This window comes from Eublepharis macularius, chromosome 3 (genome assembly GCF_028583425.1).
Source record: "Eublepharis macularius isolate TG4126 chromosome 3, MPM_Emac_v1.0, whole genome shotgun sequence".
In the NCBI taxonomy this organism is placed as follows: domain Eukaryota; kingdom Metazoa; phylum Chordata; class Lepidosauria; order Squamata; family Eublepharidae; genus Eublepharis; species Eublepharis macularius.
In genome coordinates this window covers 56,623,303-56,644,776 of record NC_072792.1, presented here as the reverse complement: position 1 = coordinate 56,644,776, position 21,474 = coordinate 56,623,303, and the positions used below count along the sequence as shown (strand labels likewise).

The window sequence follows — 21,474 nt, the reverse complement described above, 5'->3', positions numbered from 1 at the left end:
CAATTGCTGGTTCAGCAGCTCCCATAAGTCTTGCTGTAATTGCCTTGGCTCTTGCCTGCCTCTGGCTTGCCCTGACCCCTGCCTGCCTGCTAGCTGCAAAGCAGGACAGTTACCATACCAAGATGGGTCAAAGCATGTATCTTTCTTGCCCAGAAGTTCAACATCTTCCTGTGCTTTCCAGCATTACAGCTTGTACTATTGGAGATCACAATGTCTGAAATATTTATTATTCTGTTGGAAGAGATCTGTAACTGTCTGTCACCTCTTTTCTGAGGCTTTATAAACTAGGTTCCACTGATGATGTTCTTCAGATGGCAGGTATCCTCTCTCAGCAGCAGGATGCCTGCCTGGGATGTAAAATCTGATGTTTAACCTCCCTCATCAGGATACCCTCTTCCACCAGTGAAGAATAAAGCTTTGGACTTACCATGAAGACTTATTTTCATTTGGTTGTAGAGACTATCATGACCCATATTGGTTGTCTTACTGCTCCAGGAACTGAATATGGAGCATAGTCCGCTTCTGGATCTTAGCAAGTCATTGTCTGAGGTCCTCTCTGTTCATCTTCTTTTATCTACTATGCATAGTTAAAGAAAGTTGTTATTGCTGAATTCAAAGTGACTTTTCTTTGAGGTTTTTTTACTGCAAACGGTCTTGAAGTTTGGGGAGGGGTCTCTTCAATCCGAAAGGATAAGAAAACTCTTAACTTGCATGAGACTACTTACAGATTGAGTGGGAAAAGTATCATTCACAGGATACCCTCTACCACCAGTGAAAAGAAATCCTCATGGGGAGCCACTGTTAAAGCTTGTTTGGTCTATGTTTGGGCCTTTGTAGTAACTAACTAGCGGTTCATCTTTGTGTCCTCTGTGTAGTCCCACATGGGACTGCACAGGCACAGGCCAGCTGTGGAGGTTCAGTCTGACAAGATTTTCTAGAGCTTTCCTAAGTGTGCAGAGCACTCCCCCCTCCACTCAGTACAAGTCAGTCTTTCCCTCCCAAACAAACATGCAATGGGGGTGGGGGTGGGCTCTTCCCCTCAGTCTCTCCTTCGCCGCCATGGAGGTTAAACATGTTTGCTTTCTACTCCAGAAAAATCACTCCAGGCTGCTTTTTCTGGGTGCATCTTTGTCTCTGTGAACAAAAGTTGTTGAATAAGTAAAAGAATTATTTCCTTCAAAGGCACTCTTTAAGAAATGCGGCAAATGTGGCATGAAAATGGCTACCTCAGATGAGCAGAAGTTGTGCCTCATTAGCATGGGGGAGGGACACAATGTCAGGACCTGCAGGGTTTGCAAGCAGTTTACCCCTCAAGGCTTGCAATTAGACTTGCCTATGAGAAGTCTAAAGTTCCATTTCCTTTTCTGATTAAAGTTCACTTCACCAGACCTCAGGCTTCCTCCACAGTGCTACAAGGAAGGGTCCTGATTTTGGGCTTTTGCAAGGCAGCGACATGGGCTTCACCTCCCACCTTCATGAAACGTTACTCCATTGATGTAGATTCCAAGAACGAGGCATCTGTGGAGAAAGCAGTGCTTCAATCATTGTTCACAAACAGCCCACACCCTCCTACTGCAGGTAGGGGAGCTTTTTATTCTCGCATGTGGGACTGCACAGAGGACACGAAGGTGAAGGCAGGGCTGTGCTTACCTATAACTGTTGTCCATCAAGTGTCTTCTGTGCAGGCACACATCTCTCCCCCATTCTCCCCACTGTGGGCTGTTGTATCAGCCTGTTTTCATGGTGGCGAAGGGGAGACTGAGGGAGGAGCTCCCCCCCCCCCAGGTCACGTGTCAGTTTGGGTGGGAAAGACCGACTCACACTGAGGGGAGGGGAGCAGCACTCTGTGTAATTAGGAAAGCTCTAGAAAATCTTGTCAGGCTGAACCTCCGCAGCTGGCATTTTCAGTCCCATATGTACCTGCAAAGAAGACACTCAATGAACCACTTACAGGTAAGTGCAACCTAGTTTTAGCAAATAAATTCATTACTACACTGTGTTCATTTTTAGTTAAAATGAAAAATGAATAAAAGCCTCCCTAAGATTGACTTGGAAGTATTTTGCTCCACTTCCATTTAGTCTGAACATCATGAAGGTGTTCCTGACTCTGGTTATTGAATGGCATGCTTTTATGCTATTCATTTGGCATCCTCTTAAAACTCTATAAGATTAAATTTTAAAATATTAAAACTTCATTCCTAAAACAATTAATGAGCACATAAATGTCATCAAAGAGCGTGGAGCAAAAAGGTTATAATAATTAGACTTAAGGAATGAGTCATATGTTATGTATTATGGCACAGATGTTCTCTCTCTGATATTGTATATTCTATAAATGTTTGTTGGAAAGGTGATGTGCAGAATTTTTTGATTTTTTTTTAATTGGCAGGTTTATGCTTGGGGTGATAATGATCATGGACAGCAAGGCAATGGGACTACTACAGTAAACAGAAAACCCACTCTGGTGCAGGGTTTAGAAGGCCAGAAAATTACTCGTGTGGCTTGTGGATCTTCCCATAGTGTGGCATGGACGACCATGGATGTAGCAACACCATCTGTGCATGAACCAGTTCTTTTTCAAACAGCACGAGACCCTTTAGGCGCATCCTATTTGGGTAATATAAAATTAGCATCTTTTTTTCCCTATGAGAAATATGGGAGGAGTGTGGGGAAATTGCTGGTTGTTTTGAAAAATGAGAACATACCTACAGCAGGGCTCACATCAGGCCCAAGAGGTAATTCCCATCCGGCCTACAACATAGCTTCTGATCACATGGACCTATCTAATTGTTCACCTTAGGAAAAATGAGGAGTGCCCCAAATACCAGAGAAGTATCAACTGTACAAAAATACTAATGATCTCATATATGTATATTTATAAAGTGATAAGTGTGTTAAGTGAATAAATATATCCCATATAAAAATATATCAATATGTTCTTGTACATTAGTAACAGTTAATATGCTCTACCTATACACGGTCTTCTAATGTTTCCCAATAGTGAGGCATAATAAGTACAACAAATATATGGATTCATGTTCATAAACCTCTAGACATGGCCAAGAATTTCATAGTCGATTTTAAGGGTTGCTCTTTAACTGTTTTTTCTCTCTTTCCTTTGCAGAGACGCCAGCGTGAGATTCAAGCCAACAACACTGTTGTGTGGGGGCAAGCAGGTAAGTGGTCACTTCATGTGGTAACCAGTATCCTCATCTTGTTTTTGTTCTTTTGCAAGTTGGATATCACAAGATTGGGGGTCAGGGAACCCCGCCCCCCTCAAAGGGCAGAGAAATTGTCCAACATTCCTATAACAATAAAAAATATGCAATATACAATACGACTTACTTCTCCATACTTATAAATAGAGATGGGCACAGAATGAAAAACAACAAACCACGTGGTTTGTAGCATTCCACAGAACATCGAACCACGAACTTCCTACCGTTTCCCAGTTCGTGGTTCGTCGTTCTGCAGCATTTCAATCGCCCTGCACCGGCTGCTGAAGCACGGGGTCTGTGAAACTTTGAACCCGGCCACGGAATGGCTGGAAAAATCCGTTCCTTAAGCACGCTTTCCCATGGAACGCATGTTTTGGTGCAAACAAACCAGCCATTCCGTATGGAATTTTGTTCCCTGGTTTGTTTTGTGCCCATCTCTACTTATAAATAAACACCCCATATGGCTGAATACAAGCATACAAGTCTCCAGCAACAAAAAGTTCACTTGATGGCCATTATCCATGTCATCTTGTCTTGAATTCAAATTTTTAAACATACAGTAATTAGCTGCAAATTCCTCTCTTAAAAACATAGTGCAGCAAAATGGTTTTGCAACCTCCAGTATGGTGTATCTGAATTCATTCTACCTAGAGTGGGTCTCTGCAAAATGTGCAGCTAATGGGGCATTGAATGTCTTGTTCTTAATCTTAGAGAGGATTAAGAACTTTTTGTTGCTGGGGACTGAGCTGGGTATAGATTCTCTGGATCAGGGTGAGTAGGCATGCTTGTATTCATCCATATGGGGTGTTTATTTATAAGTATAGAGAAGACAGTTGTATTGTATATTGCATGTTTTTATTGTTATAGGAATGTTGGACGATTTCCCTGCCCTAGATTAAATTGTCCTTACAAAACTGGCAAAGTGGGCTAGCTTCCTGTTGGGTGGGGGGCGGGGGTCCCTGTTCCCCCAATCTTGTAATGTCCAACCTGCAAAAGAACAAAAACAAGGAGATGAGGATACTGGTTACCACATGAAGTGACCAATTACTTGCTTGCCTGCACATGATGGTGTAGTTGGCTTGAAATCTCACTCTGGCGTCTCTGCAAAGGAAAGAGAAAAAACAGTCAAAGAGCAACCCTTAAAATGGACTATGGAATTTTTGGCCATGTCTAGAGGTTTATGAATATGTATCTGTATATGTGTTGTACTCATTATACCTCGAGATGTATGCACTGTTGGGAAACATTGGAGAATTGTGTGTAGGTAGAACATATTAACTGTTATTTATGTACAATAACTTATTGAAATATTTTAATATGGGATATATTTATTCACTTAACGCACTTATCAGTTTATAAATATACATATATGAGATCATTAGTATTTTGTACAGTTAATACTTCTTTGGTGTTTGGGGCGTTCTCCGTTCTTCCTGTGCTTTCTCCCAGAGATGCCTCTTCGTTGTGTTAATTGTGCACCTCAGCTGCTTTTTCCTATTATGAAAAGTTTTTTTAAAAAAAAACCCACTGTAAACAGTATAATTGCCTTAGGTAATGTTTCTGGATTTTCAGTCTCTTTTGAAAGAAACTGTTTGCCAGCCAGGGCCATACCAGTTAAAGGAAAGAAAGGGAAACAATGGACTTGTTCTAAGGATGCACTTGGTGCTTGGATATCCCATATATATACTTGAATTCTTCAAAAGACATTCCAGTGTTTGTAGTGTAGGCCCTTGGATTATATGCATTCTGATGGGTATGTGAACATGCATTTTTATTCATAATGTGACTTCCTGTGTTAGTTAAAAATCTCGTTTGGAGTCTTTTAAAATTATGTCATATGTTCAAGGCAGTTAATCAGTTTGTTTTAAATGAGGAGCATATTCCTACCCTGTCCTTCAATTAATATGAAACCTCAGGGATTTCCTTGTCCATTCCATTGCAGGCAGACAGGAGAAAGCCCCTTTGTTTTCAGGCCACTAAAGTTCTCCCTTGCAGAGTGGACATATGAACATGTGAAGAAGAATTCCTTCCAGTCCTTTTGCACTGCCACAAACTTGTTGCAGGCAGATAACTATTTTTGAGTAGGAATAACAGAGGATGCTAAGCCCTGCACTGATACACAGATTCTGCTCTAGTTTCCTTCTTCATAGCATTTTTCTTGTTTTTGTTTTTGCCTAGTTTAATTTACTTATTTCTTGTCCACCTTTCTTATCAAGATTCAAGGGCGATTACAAAAATTAAAAGCCAACCATAAATACCAATAAAAGCCGTTCATAAGCCATTCATCTGCAGACATCAAAACTCACCACAACAGGATCTCATCTTCATAAAAATTCTCTCTTAGATAATTCAGATAAAATGTTGTGAAAAGAGAGAGAGTCAACTGCAGAATGTCAGGGAGGAAGCTTATGCATAGATTTAATAGTAACTCTCTACCATTTCAGGTAGAAGCTCTGTTTATTAGGATGCCTTTTAAAATGAACATACTGCTTTAAAATATTTCCTCTCACACACATTCTTGCATGCCTTCAGTCTCTCAGTGAAGATCCTTGCACATCCAATCAGATTTCCACTGGCCAATCAGAAGCCCTATTGGGCAAAAGACCCGTCTGGCCCCACAGACTTTCTAAAAACATTTGGCCAGCACCAGAAAAGGTGTCTTTTGGTGTCATGGCACCCATGGGCACTACATTGGAGAGCTCTGCTTAAAAGACTATGTGAGGAAAAGGAAACCGAGAGCAAGATGCAGCTGCAGACATTGTAGCTCAGCCAGAAAAATGGTCAGACCTGGTCAGTTTGTGTCTAAAAGGTGAAGAAAATATCATTTGGTGTCGTTACTCCTCTGAAGTTAACAGTCGGGGCATACTTAATGCATATTTTGATTAATTATTATCTGAATACGGATTCCTACAATGTGTTATTAATTTTAAATGAAAAGTTCAATTGAATTTGAAAAATGCAAACCAGAGAAGTGTTTGTAATTGACATGAGTAGGATGTTAGCTCTCTTCATGTTGAATTTGAGTTGTTGGAAAGTATTGACTGTAATGAGGGGGAAAGGGGTTTGGGGTGAGTAGCACAAGAGAGAATGGAAAAGTCGTAATGAAGAAGAAAGGAGCCAATAAGAAGCAGTGTGGAGGGGGGCAGTTATATAGCTGTGCATTGGGCATTTGTGTTGTAGCTGTGGGCCTCCTTTGGGATCTGCTGTTCATGGGTATGGCTACTGTTTTATTGCTGAGAATCTTGAATATGAATTCTTAATTTTTATTTAATTTGTAAAATTACCTCTAGGTGTCCCATCAGATGCAGATTCTTCTGCTGCTAGTAACAAAATCAGTGGTGCAAACAGTTCCAAACCAAATCGTCCTTCACTTGCCAAGATCCTTTTATCGCTAGATGGCAACCTAGCAAAGCAGCAGGCATTATCACATATACTGACAGCATTACAGATCATGTATGCCAGGTAAATGTGTCTATAAAGATGCATGTTTAAATTCATCCATAGCAAACGGAAAAGTGAGATAAGGAGAGAAAGATGGATGTGTGAGTATAGGCAATGTCTTGGTTCTGCTCCTTTGTTTGTTTGTTTGTTTGTTTGTTTGTCATTTATAATCCGCCTTTCTCACTGAGACTCAAGGCGAATTACACAGTTTGAGATTAATACGGTCAGTATCAAGGACAATTTCATAAACACTATCATAGGGTAAATAAACACAAGTTTACAAAGACATAGCATTAGCAAGAATCCAGTACAGAGTTGAAGAAATCTGAAACAGAACAAGCAATTCTACGACTAACATAGGAGCACATATTTAAGGCAACAAAGTGGAAAGTTAGGCAATACAGTGGTGAAATCTATGGATGTAGTCTATCGTCCCTAACTCATTAGCGGAGTAACTGAAGCCCCTCCCTACAATACAAAAGCGTTTTTGAATAATTCGGTTTTGCATTGTTTGTGGAAGGCTAGGAGAGTGCAGGCTCTCCTGACTTCCTCAGGCAGGCTGTTCCTCAGGGAAGCGGCCACCAGAGCGAAAGCCCATGTATGTGCTGCTGTTGATTTTGCCCATGTGCTGGGTGCCACCTGCAGGAGACCCTGTTCAGATGAGCGAAGTTGCCGTGGAGGAACAAAGAGAGGGAGGCAGTCCCTTTAGCATCTCAATCTTTTACCCAGCCCCTGTAGTGCCTATGAAAAATGTATTACACTGAGCCACTTGCTACCCACATCTTTACCAACATCTCCTTCCCACATCTCCTAAACCTGGTGCTCCCCCTCTTAGCTCCTTCTCAGTCTCTTGGACCAGCCCTGGATGTTTAAAGTAAATTTTGACTTACGGGTCATCATACTGAAATGGTTGTGAACCATTGCTTTGTTTCCGTAAAGACGTATTTGACAATGCAAATTTCTCCTTAACCAAACTAGACCAAGCAAGAAACAAAGTCAGGATCACTTGTGTTTGAAAATTTTAGTCTTCCTCAAGCCCTTGTGTATTGCTTGTAAAGAGGATGGTATTCTTTCCGTAGTCTCATCTGTTAGGAATGTTTAAACTGAGAGCCAAGCTACAAGAGACAAATTACACGAGGAGGAGCACATGAAGGGAGTTGCAATGTCAGCTAGGAAACTGAGTTTTAAAAGAGATCGGAAGGCTTTGTCAATTTCCCCTGTCTACAGAGCCAGGGAGATCACTGCTCAGAGGGTTTATTAATTTCCTCTTTGCCTCCCCAAGGCTCTGTTAGTTTTACCTCCCCTTCTAAGGGCAAAGAGGAAATAAACAAACCTGAGCAGCCATCTCCCTGGCTCTGTAGAGAGGGGAAATTGACAAAGCCTTCCAATCTCTTTTAAAACTCAACTTCCTAGCTAACATTGCGATTCCCTTTACGTGTTCCTCCTCGTGTAATTTGTCTCTTGTAGCTTAACTCTGAGAGATTCCTTTGTGAGTGCTAGTATTGGATGAATGCTTTAATTTTGTACCTCTTGAACTCAGCTTAGTAAAAAGGATTTTTGCATAATTGTCATATTTTCTGCTCAGTCTGACAGAATAATATATGGCAATATAGAAGACTATTATGAACAGTTTGGTTTTGATTTAGGGATGCTGTTGTTGGAGCATTAATGCCTGCAAGTATGATTGCACCAGTGGAATGCCTTTCTTCATCTCCTGCACCACCTCCAGACATTTCTGCCGCAAGCAGTGCTCCCAGTGAGGAAGAAAGCATGCTAGCAGCGGATCTAGAAGAACGACTGAGCCCAACTCCATGGCAAGACAGGAGGGCTGAGGTAAATTCAGTTTTTTCAGGTAGAGATTTATTTATTTATTATATTAGATTTTTAGTCTGCCCTCCCCGCCGAGCAGGCTTTACGAAGCAGTAGAATAAAGCAGAAAAACTTTCCTTTTGCTTGGCTTATGTGTCTTTCATAGACCTCACATGTTAATCGCAGAAGTCTTGGATCAGTAGGTTCCTAATCCAGTTTGCTAGTTTTAGAAAATTGTTGGCTGGGGAGGATGTGTATGTCTGAGAGAGAGAAAGAGAAATACCTTCCATTTGGGAGAATAAACTCAGTTCTTTGCAGCTGAAATAGCCCTACCAAAAAGATGCCAAAATAATGCATTTATGCTTTTTCTTATATTCCACTTTTCTTGTAAAAGTCTGAAAGCTAGCTTACAGTAAGTGTGTAAAATCACAGACAGGAATAAAGTAATGAAAATGCTAAAATTAATTTTAGATACATCTTTGTATTGTCTTAAAGAGAGATTCCAGAATAGAATTCTACTAAAATATATGGCCCAGCAGCCTTTCATTGCTGGGAGTGAGTTGGGAGATGGCAGCATCTTGGCAAGATAATGGTCTTTCTGGAGTTCTGAGCATACTTTCTGAAGTGACTTCTAGGCACTATTGTAAAATGTTAGTTTATACAGGCAATATGTAGTATTCTTCTGACCATTGACAGGGCTTGAACACAGAGTTAGCAAGTTGGCATTTGAAAACCCTGTTGCAACTGTACTGTTCTGCTTGACTTTAGGTATCTTCTGCAGAAGATGCTGTGACTCCCTCTGCTGTGACTCCTTCAGCTCCTACAGCCTCCTCTCGTCCTTTCATTCCCGTCACAGATGATCCTGGAGCAGCCAGTATAATAGCAGAGACCATGACCAAAACCAAAGAAGTACTGTTGCTCATTTTTACTGATAGAAGTAGAGTTGAATTATATTTCTCCCCAGTCACTGAAAGCAGATGGTAGTTGAGTGGCTATAATGTACATTCTGGGCTGGATCCAGCGCAAAGTTCCCACTTGCAATAGAGCTCTTGGGCAAGAGGAAATGCAAGAAAAATAGGTGGTAACTGCTTGTACCAAGTCAAACTTATTATATCTCCACTTGTGTTGCTGCTTGTGCAAGATGTTGCACAACCAATATTTGGGCACTATAATACATAGGAAGGAAAGTGCTAGGTGCTGCACAGTAACTTGTGCAAACAGAACTCCTTTAAGGCCATTTATGTTTCTGTTTGTGCATCATTGGATCCAAGTCAAGCTTATTTGTAGGGTGTCCTGATGCTGAAGTGGAACCTTTGAGGAATTAAATTTTCCGAGACTGGGCTTACCAATGTAACAGAAAACAATGCTACATAGTCATTCATGGACTAGTATCTTTCATATCTCTTTTAAAAAATCCCTTTTCCATTTGGGAAGTTTTGTAGGAGGCAGCAGTTAAATGTAGCATATAATTGTTGCCACAGTTATCTGTTAATAATGTAACCGAGGAATGCATGTTATTTATTGAGAATCATGAAACATATCACTGTAAAAATTCACAGTTTTCTTCAATGTTGAAGCGCTTAAAGAAGTAACAAGTAATCCTACTATATAAAAGGCTAAGCGTGCTCTAACTCCCTTCCTAGCCTGCTGTGCTATCAGAGGGCACTGCCGTGGAGGGAAGCCCAGAAGAGGCAGCCTGTCCCTCCAAGAGCGCGCTGTGGCAGGAAGCCCAGACTGGGATCAGGCGCAGAGCAGGTGGCAATGCCCACCCCCTGCCTTCACCTAGCTCAGGAGCGGAGCAGGTGGCAATGCCCACCCCCAGCCTTCACCCAGCTGGGATCAGGAGCAGAGCAGGTGGCAATGTTTGCCCCCTGCCTTCCCCTGGCTGGGATTAGTCACAGAGGAGGAGGAGGCAATGCCTGCCTACCCGCCATCCCCTTTCTAGAGCCTGTTGTATTTTTTTTCACAACAGCTTTGTTACTAGTTTGAAGTTAAGTTTATAGCTAGTGGAACTGTAGAATTCATAGCTGTAGATGTTTGTCTCAGTGGATAATGCTTGGCTACATCCATGACTGATCTTTTGTGTCTAGAGCAAGTTTTGAGGCACCTTAACTAGTTACAATATGGTAAAAACTTCCATGCATTTCTTTCACCTATCCTGTCTTCCATTTTGAAGGATGTGGAAAGCCAAAGTAAAGTCTCTGGCCCGGAGCCCCAGTACTTGGATGAGTTCACTGGCCTTCTGGTACCAGATGACACCAGAGTAATGGTTGACCTGCTGAAGCTTGCTGTGTCCAGTCGTGCTGGAGAGAAGGGGAAGGATGTTCTTTCAGCTGTGCTGTCTGGCATGGGCACTGCTTATCCCCAGGTTGGTTAGAGCGATCACTGTATTTGCTTCATTGGTTACTCCTGTACCTGTAAAATTAAACAAAGGTCCCATGGCACCTTAGAGACGAATAATGTTTATTCTAGCCTAAGCTTTTGTGAATGAAAGCTGCCTTCATCCCATGCTTTCTTATATCCAAATGAATTCCCTATGGTAAAATTGCTTGTGGCAAGGTAAAGTGTCTCAGGGTATCAGCATATCCTTCCTTTTCTTCACACTCACTCCCAGCAATTCATACTAGTCTGGTGGTCTTACTGGTAATTCTGCTATTCTCGTCCCTGTTCGCTGTCATTGTCATTGCTATAGACTATGTTTCAATTCCTATGGTTTGGCAGTGGGATTTTGGTTAGGAAAGCCTGAGCAGCAGAAACATGTTCTGAAGAATTACCAGTCAACATTGTGTGCTGTGAAATATGAGAAGTTGCTGGGGGGAAAAGGTGGTACCTGAACAACATGACCTTAATTCTCTCACCTTTTCTTGTAGCACCGCACATGAGCAGCACTTCTGGAATACAATTACAAAATATTTCTGGTTTCAGGTTGCTGATATGTTATTGGAGCTGTGTGTAACAGAGTTGGAAGATGTTGCTACTGATTCACAAAGTGGCCGCCTGTCTTCACAACCAGTGGTGGTAGAAAGTAGTCACCCATATACAGATGATACTTCTACCAGTGGCACTGTTAAAATACCAGGTACTAAATTTTCATAAGGTTTCTCTGAAAGATAGAAATAGTTTCTATGCCCTTATTTTAGGATGCAGATATATTAGGGGCCATCAGTTTTCTTTAATTTTTTTTGCAAAGATTAGAAACTTCTGAAGTCTTAAGTTTATTTTGATAAATATAGACCAGAAAAAAGTATATAAATTCTTGCTGAGGTCATGTAAAAATAGTTTGATTGTCTTTAAATACACACACGTTTGTTAGAGAGTAATAAAATGATATTTTCTCATCGTGTTGCTAATGTTTATATAGTAGAATGGTTCTTGTATCTGTAGCATAGTGGTTAAGTGGTTGGGCTTTGAATCAGCACTCTGCTGGTTCTAATCCCACTATTGGCCATGAGCTCAGTAGGCGGCCTTGGGTAAACCACTCCTCTTAGCCCCAGCTCCCCAGCTGTATTGTGGGGATAATAACAACACTGACTTTGTTCAGTGCTCTGAGTGGGGCACCAATCTGTTTAGAACGGTGGTATATAAGCACACTGTTGTTCTTATATAGTAAATGACTGAGGGATATAGATGACAATTGCATATGGACTTACGTTTAGGTATTTGGAAACCTTTCGTAGATGCTTATGTGTAGACCTGCCACTATTGTTGTATCTTTATTTCTGTTTTGAATGAGGTTTACTTTTTAACAATAAAATCTATTTTTTTTAAAAAAAAAGTACATGACTGAGGGATAGGTATTTTGCACTAATTCCAAAGTGATAGTGTCCATTTAAAATCCTATTTCTTGAAAATGGCAGATATAGTTGTGTTCTCTGTTGGAATGTTTTTTAAATTCTCAATCTTCAAATCATTGATTGTTTCTGCGTAACATAGAAATCAGAAGGAGACTAAGCCTTGGAAGGTAGCCATGAAGGAACTAGAAAGTGTAAGAAGTGTAAGAAGATCCTTAAGTGTAAGGAAGCATCATTGGAGACCAAAATCAAGATAATGCATAGTGTGGAATTCCCCATTTCTCTGTATGGATGTGAACACTAGACAATGAAGAAAGCTGACAGGACGGCAATTGATTCTTTTTAAATGTGGTGTTGGAAGAGAGTTTTACAGATGCCATGGATCACCAAAATGACAAATAAGTGGGTTCTAGATCAAATCAAGCCTGAATTCTGCCTGGAAGCTAAATTGACTAAACGGAGGCTATTGTACTGTGGTTACATCCTAGGAAGAAAAGACTCACTGGAAGACAAAAATGATAGGAAAAGATGAAGGCAGTAGGAAAAGAGAGAGCTAATGTGAGATGGATTGAGTCAATAAAGGAGGGCACGTCTTTCAGTTTGCAAGACCTGAGCAAGGCTGTCAATGATAGGACTTATTGGTGGTCATTAATTCACAGGGTTGCCAAAATCTGCTTGATAACACATAACACATACAAATGTGTTATGATTGATAACACATAATGTGTTATGTTATAACACATAACACATACAAATGTGTTACTATTGATAACACATAATGTGTTATGTTGATAACACATAACACATACAAAGTGCAAATAAGCGCCGCAAAAATATCTGTAACAGCTAAAGTTCCAGTGTGGCTTTTCTTGTAAAGCTACATTCAAATCTATAAGTGTACCGATGTAAGGTTTTTAGTTGTTCTGCTAGAAAAGACCATAATCCTGCTGTATGTTCATAACAGAATATTTGATTGAAATCTAAAGAACATGACTTTCTGATTTTTGTTAAGAGTTCTGGTGCTGATATATTTAGAATATGAGTATCAAAAAGCAACTTCTGTGACTTTTAATCTTTAGGTGCTGAAGGACTTAGGGTAGAATTTGATCGCCAGTGTTCCACAGAACGACGCCATGACCCACTTACCGTCATGGATGGTGTCAACAGGATAGTTTCTGTCAGATCAGGTAATGAAACTAGCAGTGCAATTCTATGAAGTGTTGCTCTTCATAGGATTGTCCTGTAAATGTCAAATCACTTTATTTTGTATTCAATCTTGTATAGTTTTTCATGGATTATTGACAAAAAGTCTTTAACAGATCTGTGGTATAGGCTATTTTGAAGGAAACAGATGGGAAACAAAGGCAAAATTGACAGTATGACAGATAAGTAATCCTAATCTTTTAACTGGAGTAGAAATGATTTTAAGCAGTGAAGTCAGATATTTCATTTCCTTGGACAGAAATAAAATTTCCTTACACATTCCACTATTTTTATCAGTTGCTTTGTCCAGTCTTTGGCATGCACATTGCTACCTTTACTTTGAAATGAAGCATTTAACACTTCCATTGTGCTTACTTATAAAATTTTGCTTTCGTTTATTTGTGAAATAGGACAGCCAGTTGGCTCAGGAGAGCAGCTGGCAGGTTTCCTAATGCTGTTTGTTTCCTCTGTTTCTTCTGTGCGTCAGAAGAGAGATCTAATGGTGCTCAGTTCCCATTTGTTTTTGTTGATCTGCTTTGGTGGTAATGAAGCAACTAGTATTTAAGTCATGTTGGTTTTTGTTCAAAGAGACTGTAGTCTAAGTAGAAGGTGCTTTTGTACATGCGAGGAGAAGTCTTGGGGATCTTCCCCCTCTTCTCTTGCAGCCCGTCTGTCTCTTTTTCATGCTATTCCGTTCAACAGGACCAAGAGCATCCTGTTGTGTAAGCCAAGCTCCATTCAGTTTTAGTTTGGAATAGCTTGTCAGGTTTTATGTATGACTTACACAGTCATCAGTGAAATTGAAAACATAGTATCAACAATGTGCTTCATACTTCACAGGATGAAATTTAAAAGGAGGTTGTACCAAACAGATTGCGATCTAAGTTGTGGTATCTCATCCCAATCTTACAGGTCGTGAATGGTCTGATTGGTCTAGTGAACTACGTATTCCAGGTGATGAATTAAAATGGAAGTTTATCAGTGATGGTTCTGTAAATGGATGGGGCTGGCGATTCACTGTTTATCCTATTATGCCAGCTGCAGGTGAGTGCCCTATTTGGCTTCAGGACAGATTGAGTTGATTGCATTGGCAAATGTATTTTACTTCCACCCTGTTATCAGGATAAGTCGTGCAAACAGTGTAAGAAGCAATATAAATTGGGGGAGGGGGAAGAGTTCAAGCGCATTAGTGTTAAAGAACACTGGTTAACAACCAGTTCACATGATAAGTTGAACCAGAGTGAGATTTTCCTTCCATTGATGGCAGCTAAATTCCTGGAAGAACTACGAACCTTCAAGTGACCCAGTTATCATTTGATTGTGGTAATCGCTACAAGAATAGCAAAAATCATATTAATCTAAGCAAGATTCAGAATGGTTTATAGTTAAACCTGAAAACTGTTTAGTCGACACAGTGAGAAATATCTGAGGGAGATCTGGTTGTGCTTACTGCAGTTACCCCTTTCCCCTCCTATAGAATATTCAATTATATTAAGATCTGAAAGACAAGTGAGATTAAAGGAGGCAATACTGTACACATGCATTCCTTTTCACATATATAAAGTGATTTGTGGTATCCAAATTCTACATATCAGATTTTTGTGGCTGAGATTTCTTTCAGCACGTATCTTGTAGTAGAGGCCTTTTAACCTAACCTTTGCCTTGTCATCTCAGTATTGTACAGAGACAGATGGTGTCCTTTGTCTTGCCTTTGTGTCAGTTTTGAGACTTATTTATGTGAAAGGAGAAAGATTACCAGGGACTTTCTTCCCTGGACAAAGTACGCTTGCTGTGTTTTAGTTACAGTATGTATTTAGATTTTTACCTTTCCCTTTCCTAGTGGCACAGGATGGGTTGCAATTAATACTAGTTTATTTTTTAAAAACCTGTTAGATTGAGGAATTGCTCATCTTGCTGTTTTCTTTCCACAGGTCCAAAAGACCTTCTTTCAGATCGCTGCATTCTTTCTTGTCCCTCAATGGATTTAGTAACATGTCTGCTGGATTTCCGTTTGAATTTTGCTTCGAACAGGAGCATAGTTCCCCGCTTGGCAGCTTCCCTAGCAGCATGTGCTCAGCTGAGTGCCCTAGGTATGTGCCATGTCTTTGTCGAGAAACTTCTGATTCTATATTTTAGAATCGGTTCTTTTAATGCTAATTATATTTATTTTTCTTCCCATGCATTTTTAGCTGCTGGCCACAGGATGTGGGCCTTACAAAGACTACGTAAATTGCTAACTACAGAATTTGGCCAGTCTATTAACATTAACCGAATATTGGGAGATAATGACAGTGAAACACGAACTATGGTAAGAAGTTCAAACCTTCTGATAGTAATATCATGAACCGCTGAATCTGCTGTAATACTTGTTTAAATTGTCTTAGTTGTAGTTCTTGCAGTCTTGCTATGCTTAATTAGTCATATGCCTCACATATTTTAGGGCTTTTTAAAGCTCTAGAATTGCATAAAGTTTCTTTACTTCCAGAAATGCCATGTCATATGGATTTTTGATTGATATGCTTCATGTAGGCTACTAAATTGTAGCCAGGTAGGCATGAGTATTCTTGCCTCTACTATCATAAATTGTGCTGAGTTGTGTGAAGAACGCAACACAAAAACAGGAAAGAAACAAACCTGGCATGATCTGTAGTATATAGATGATACCAGAGAATGTACCAAGTAACTCTGGTTTCCACAGTTACTTCAGTGAGATATACTGTTCTCTGCATGCAGTGTAGTTCACCAGTTAAACTTATCACTTCTTGATTGCAGAGTTCAACCATTACCAAGAACCATTTAGAAGCTATTAAAAATATCTCTTTTCAAATACTTTTTAGAGTTTCACAGGCAGTGCTTTAGCTGCTCTGGTTAAAGGCCTTCCTGAAGCTTTGCAGAGGCAATTTGATTACGAAGATCCCATTGTCAGAGGTGGCAAGCAGCTGCTCCACAGTCCTTTCTTTAAGGTAACATGACCAGAGATGCAAAAATTTGCAGGATTTAAAAACCAGAATTTGAGTACTCTTTAGCATTGCTTACAGGCAGTAAGAGCCACAAAACCTGAAATTTTAATTTGTCCCAGTCCTAAAAATACTGCATGGTACCTAGAGAGAGGATGGGAAGTAGGGGATATGGTTTTTATAGCAGACAAAATAAGCTATAGGTTTATATTCTAAAGATTCATTTAAAAGTATTGACATCCAGAGCACAATCCAACAGAAGCTTTGGGGTTTTTTAAACTAAATTTCTTTTCTCTGTAGGTACTTGTTGCTCTTGCTTGTGATCTGGAACTGGATACTCTTCCCTGCTGTGCAGAGACACACAAATGGGCTTGGTTTAGAAGATACTGCATGGCCTCCAGGGTTGCTGTGGCTCTTGATAAGAGAACCCCATTGCCTCGTCTCTTCCTTGATGAGGTACTGGACGAGTGAAATACATGAATAGTGGATCACATAAATCTTTGTTTGTTTGTTTTAAAAAACCCTAAGCTGCAGCTGTCATAGGCATTCTTAGGAGTAAGTCCAGCTTTATTCATTTGAGACTTGCTTCCAAGTAAGCATGTGTAGCTTATCCTGAACAGTAAATTATTAATGTTGCTTGCCTTTGGCCAGTAAGATAATTAGAACACAATATGAGGCTATCCCCATATGTGGTCCAGTTTGCATATTCCACATCATTTCACTAAGTCTGTAGCCGTCAAGAAAAATGCAACAAATGGAGGCAGTTACGTCATGTTTTTTGTTACTAGCAATGGATTATGGTTCAATATTATTTGTATTGTAGGTGGCCAAGAAAATTCGAGAATTAATGGCAGATAATGAAAACATGGATGTTCTGCATGAAAGTCATGATACTTTTAAGAGAGAACAGGATGAACAGCTTGTGCAGTGGATGAACAGGTAATTTGTGGGCTAAAAAGAACAACAGGTTTGAAGGGCTTATGAAATGCTTGTTGATAATTCATTTGGGTATATCACAGGGTTGAGGATGCCATGACTTTTGCGCTGTTCACACCACCTGTCCTCTTCTCAACAGGCGACCTGATGATTGGACTCTTTCTGCTGGGGGTAGTGGCACTATTTATGGTTGGGGTCATAATCATCGAGGACAGCTTGGAGGCATTGAAGGAGCAAAGGTCAAAGTTCCAACTCCCTGCGAAGCCCTTGCCACTCTTAGACCAGTGCAATTAATTGGTGGTGAGCAGACTCTTTTTGCAGTGACTGCTGATGGGAAGGTAAGGATATTTAACATGTGCAAATAGCAAACATACTTTGTTTGCTATTTGTATGTTTACTTTGTATGAAAGGAAATCTGTTTAACCTAAAATGATTGGCTTAGAAAAGGTAATTCAGGCGGGATGATATTCTTTGTTTTGGAAACTGCTCTGCTGCAGTGTTGGGACACACTACCATGACATGTCATTAACAGCATTTGGTTCTGGCCTGTTTCTCTTGACAGCCCTTGAAAATCATTCAGCTGATGTGCACCATAAGATGTCGTTTGAAAGTATCTCTGTATTACTTAATAGTTATCAGTATGGGTACTTAAATCCAGAAATTGGAGCCATGAACACACAAGACAGATCTTTCTAAAACCTGAGAAAAGCCCCAGGTTTCCAGAAAAATCTGAAAACTACATGGGGTGGGGGGTGGGGGGGTAAAAAACCCAAAACAATATAAGTAGCACCTGTAGCTTTAAGAAACAAATGCCTTTAGTGACCCCATCGCTAGGCAGTCACAGCAGTATTGCCAGTTGAAGCCTTGATTTATGTCAGTAAAAGGCAGCGGGAGGGGGCAAGCCCCTCTTCAGGGCTATTTGGGCCTTTGAGGGAGGACTCATTAGAGCTAGGCCTGACAGCAATCACTGGGCAACATGATTCCATGCCACTTGCATGACTCACACAAGCCAGGCTGCTTGCTAGTGTTCAGCAGCAGCCACCCTACAAAAAGCCAGTGTGGTGTAGTGATTAGAGTTTCAGCCTAAGATCTGGGAGACCCATATTTGGAACCTCACTATGACTTGGAAGCTCACTGGGTGGCCTTAGGCCAGTGACACATTCTCACGGTTGTCATGAAGGTTAAATGGAGGAGTATAAGCTGGTTTGGGTACACATAGGGGAGAAAGGTGGCTTTCAGGGGAGGGGAGAATGTGATGCCCCCACAAGTTGTTGCAGGTCCCTTCCCTCACTTGTACTTCTATAGTAGTTCTAACCCTGATGTTCAAATTATATGGTATTCTAAATGGCTCTTTGCACTCAGCTTTCCAAGACTACTCAGGCTTGGTTCAGACATAATGAGAAGTCATGATTTAATTAAACTATCCACAGTAAGTGTGATTATCTGAACATTAACTGCTCTACTAACAGTGGTTGGTTTAGGTTATGTCAAACCAGGAGCTGAAACCATTGTCTGAAGTTTTTTTATTAACCCCAGATAGTTTTAACTGTGGCTTTGTGTGATATATAGACATTGACCATCTTGGCATATTATGGCATCACCCTCATGTGCTCCCCAAGGTGCAGACGCATGTGCCCAGAGCAAAGGTGATGTAGCCATCGTTTATCCAAGATTTGAATGATTGTTTGTGAATGGAATTCTGATTTCACAAGCATAGTTAATCTATGATTTCACATCTGAACTAAGCATGTGGTGTTTTAGCCTGGCCTATGTAGAAGAAGAGGTAAATCTTGAGAGGTTCCAAGTGACACCTGCTTTTGGACTGATTCAGTCATAAGTTGGTATGGCTGCCCTTTTCCTAGTGACTGTCAGTACTGGCTGCATTGAATGTTTATGTTCTCATGCATGAATTTCTCACAGTTACTGAATCTTCTCTTTAGTTGTATGCCACTGGATATGGTGCAGGTGGAAGACTTGGAATTGGAGGGACAGAGTCTGTTTCTACACCAACATTATTAGAATCCATACAACATGTGTTTATAAAGAAAGTTGCTGTGAATTCTGGAGGAAAGCACTGCCTGGCACTGTCTTCAGAAGGAGAAGTCTATTCCTGGGGTGAGGCAGAAGATGGCAAACTGGGTCATGGGAACCGAAGGTAATACAAAAATCCTTTAAACAGATAATATACTATATTTGCTTTAGCATGTGGGGATTTGGGATTTCTAAAACAGGATAATTGGCTTATTTCACAAATCCTAAAACGTAATGTTTTAATATTTGCATCAATGTTGGAGATCGATCAATGGTAGCCCAATTGACTGTTCAGCATACTGCCAATAACATGGTACTCGGATAACAGATCTGCTCCTATCCTTCCACTTTTCTCAGACTTCACCTACATCACATACCACAGTTAAGAGACCCACCACTGTAGGCAAAGCTGCATCCAGAGCTTCGGATAAGTTGTGCTCCTGCTTGTCCACTCTGCTGTGCCATTTCACAGATTCGGGAATGGAGCAAAATATTGGACTATTAACTAGCTGATTTGTTAGGGCTGTTTATTCCATGAGGTTTTAAAGCTGTGGTTTAAAGATTCCTGTTGGTTTCTGCTACGAAATAAATAGACTCTCGCAATTACTAAGGTACTTAAATGAACTGGGATGTGGTGGGAGGAAATAAAAATGATATTCATTTTTCTTTAAAATTACTCTTTTTAGCCCTTGTGATCGTCCTCGTGTAATTGAATCTTTGAGAGGCATAGAAGTTGTTGATATTGCAGCTGGTGGAGCACACAGTGCATGTATTACTGCCGCAGGGGATCTTTACACATGGGGCAAGGGAAGATATGGACGTCTTGGCCATGGGGACAGTGAAGATCAGCTAAAACCCAAACTGGTGAGATGGTCTTCAAGTTAGTCACATGCTTTATTCATCTTTTTAATGGAGGCAGGATAAGACTGATTTGGGTCTTGGAAAAACATGGGTTAGATGCTGTAACGTTCTTCCACTAAGTTGGGATCTTTTCCCCCATTGGATGTGGAGTGGCACTTACTCACTTAACTGGATGGAATTGTAGAATAGAACCCCATCCCACTGAAATGTATTATAGTATAAAACAAGAAAAATTGTTTCGTTTTACAATTTGTTTTTTGAATCAGTGGTGCTGCTATCTTCAAGAAATTCTTAAATTATGCCCACTATTGTCAGTTTGCTCTAGAACTTAAACATTTATTATGCAGCAATTTCATTTTAACTGGAAGTGTTATGCCTACCTGTATAGTTTAAGATAAGCATGAGCAGCAGTCCAAATGGACTATAAGTACCTTTCAGAAGGGGGTTTCCGTGTGTATCAGTCTTCTGTAGAAAGCTGCCTCTTAAAACTAATTTCCATGTGTCAGTCTTTCTTTTAGCTTTGTAGTATGCAAGTTCTAAAATATTGTTTGGATTCTGAGTTGAATTCAAAGGCTGTTGTTTGCCAGCAAAAGGGGCGGGGCAATTTTTGCCAATTTGCTGTTTCTATTGCAGTCCCCCCAACTCTGATCCCCTTTAACGTTTCTGACTATCCCCTGTTCCCCAAGAGAAGCATTTACAGTTTTAGAAAGGTTAATTATGACACTTTCTGTTAGTTTTACAAAATGTAAGAAAATACATTTTTCTTCAGAAATAATTCTTACGCTTTATATTATTACACTCATTTACTGGTACAAATTTTTTGGATGCTTATTATTCTTAACATGTTAAATATAAAGAATTGGTTGTCTTACAAGATCTACCCAGTGATACCCTATTTACAAGCTGTGTCTGACCTTCAGGTGGAAGCACTCCAGGGCTGCCGTGTGATTGACATTGCCTGTGGCAGTGGAGATGCACAAACACTCTGTTTGACAGATGACGATACAGTCTGGTCATGGGGTGATGGAGACTATGGAAAACTTGGAAGAGGAGGTAGCGATGGCTGTAAAGTGCCAATGAAGGTATTAAGGTTTCCAATTCTCTTACATTAAGTCTATGCATGTTCGACATAAAGGGAATTAACACAGGGTTGAATCTAAAGTAACTTGAGCTCTACTTCCTTGATGACCAGAACTTTCCCGCATTCCTTTATTTCCTGCTTTAGCT

The 21,474-nt window shown here is 40.3% G+C and overlaps 1 protein-coding gene across 1 annotated transcript in view; it reads left to right on the top strand.

Moving 5' to 3' along the window:
* Positions 1–21,474, top strand: part of HERC2 (HECT and RLD domain containing E3 ubiquitin protein ligase 2) — a 128,009-nt gene that overhangs the window by 82,791 nt on the left and 23,744 nt on the right. The window contains exons 65-81 of the mRNA XM_054973254.1: positions 2,390–2,615; positions 6,509–6,680; positions 8,306–8,492; positions 9,237–9,377; positions 10,645–10,836; positions 11,394–11,547; positions 13,339–13,446; positions 14,375–14,506; positions 15,394–15,552; positions 15,652–15,770; positions 16,300–16,425; positions 16,720–16,875; positions 17,243–17,358; positions 17,495–17,693; positions 19,296–19,510; positions 20,073–20,250; positions 21,168–21,329. Coding sequence (XP_054829229.1) covers positions 2,390–2,615; positions 6,509–6,680; positions 8,306–8,492; positions 9,237–9,377; positions 10,645–10,836; positions 11,394–11,547; positions 13,339–13,446; positions 14,375–14,506; positions 15,394–15,552; positions 15,652–15,770; positions 16,300–16,425; positions 16,720–16,875; positions 17,243–17,358; positions 17,495–17,693; positions 19,296–19,510; positions 20,073–20,250; positions 21,168–21,329 — 2,742 coding nt within the window. The remainder of the gene's footprint in view (positions 1–2,389; positions 2,616–6,508; positions 6,681–8,305; positions 8,493–9,236; positions 9,378–10,644; positions 10,837–11,393; positions 11,548–13,338; positions 13,447–14,374; positions 14,507–15,393; positions 15,553–15,651; positions 15,771–16,299; positions 16,426–16,719; positions 16,876–17,242; positions 17,359–17,494; positions 17,694–19,295; positions 19,511–20,072; positions 20,251–21,167; positions 21,330–21,474) is intronic.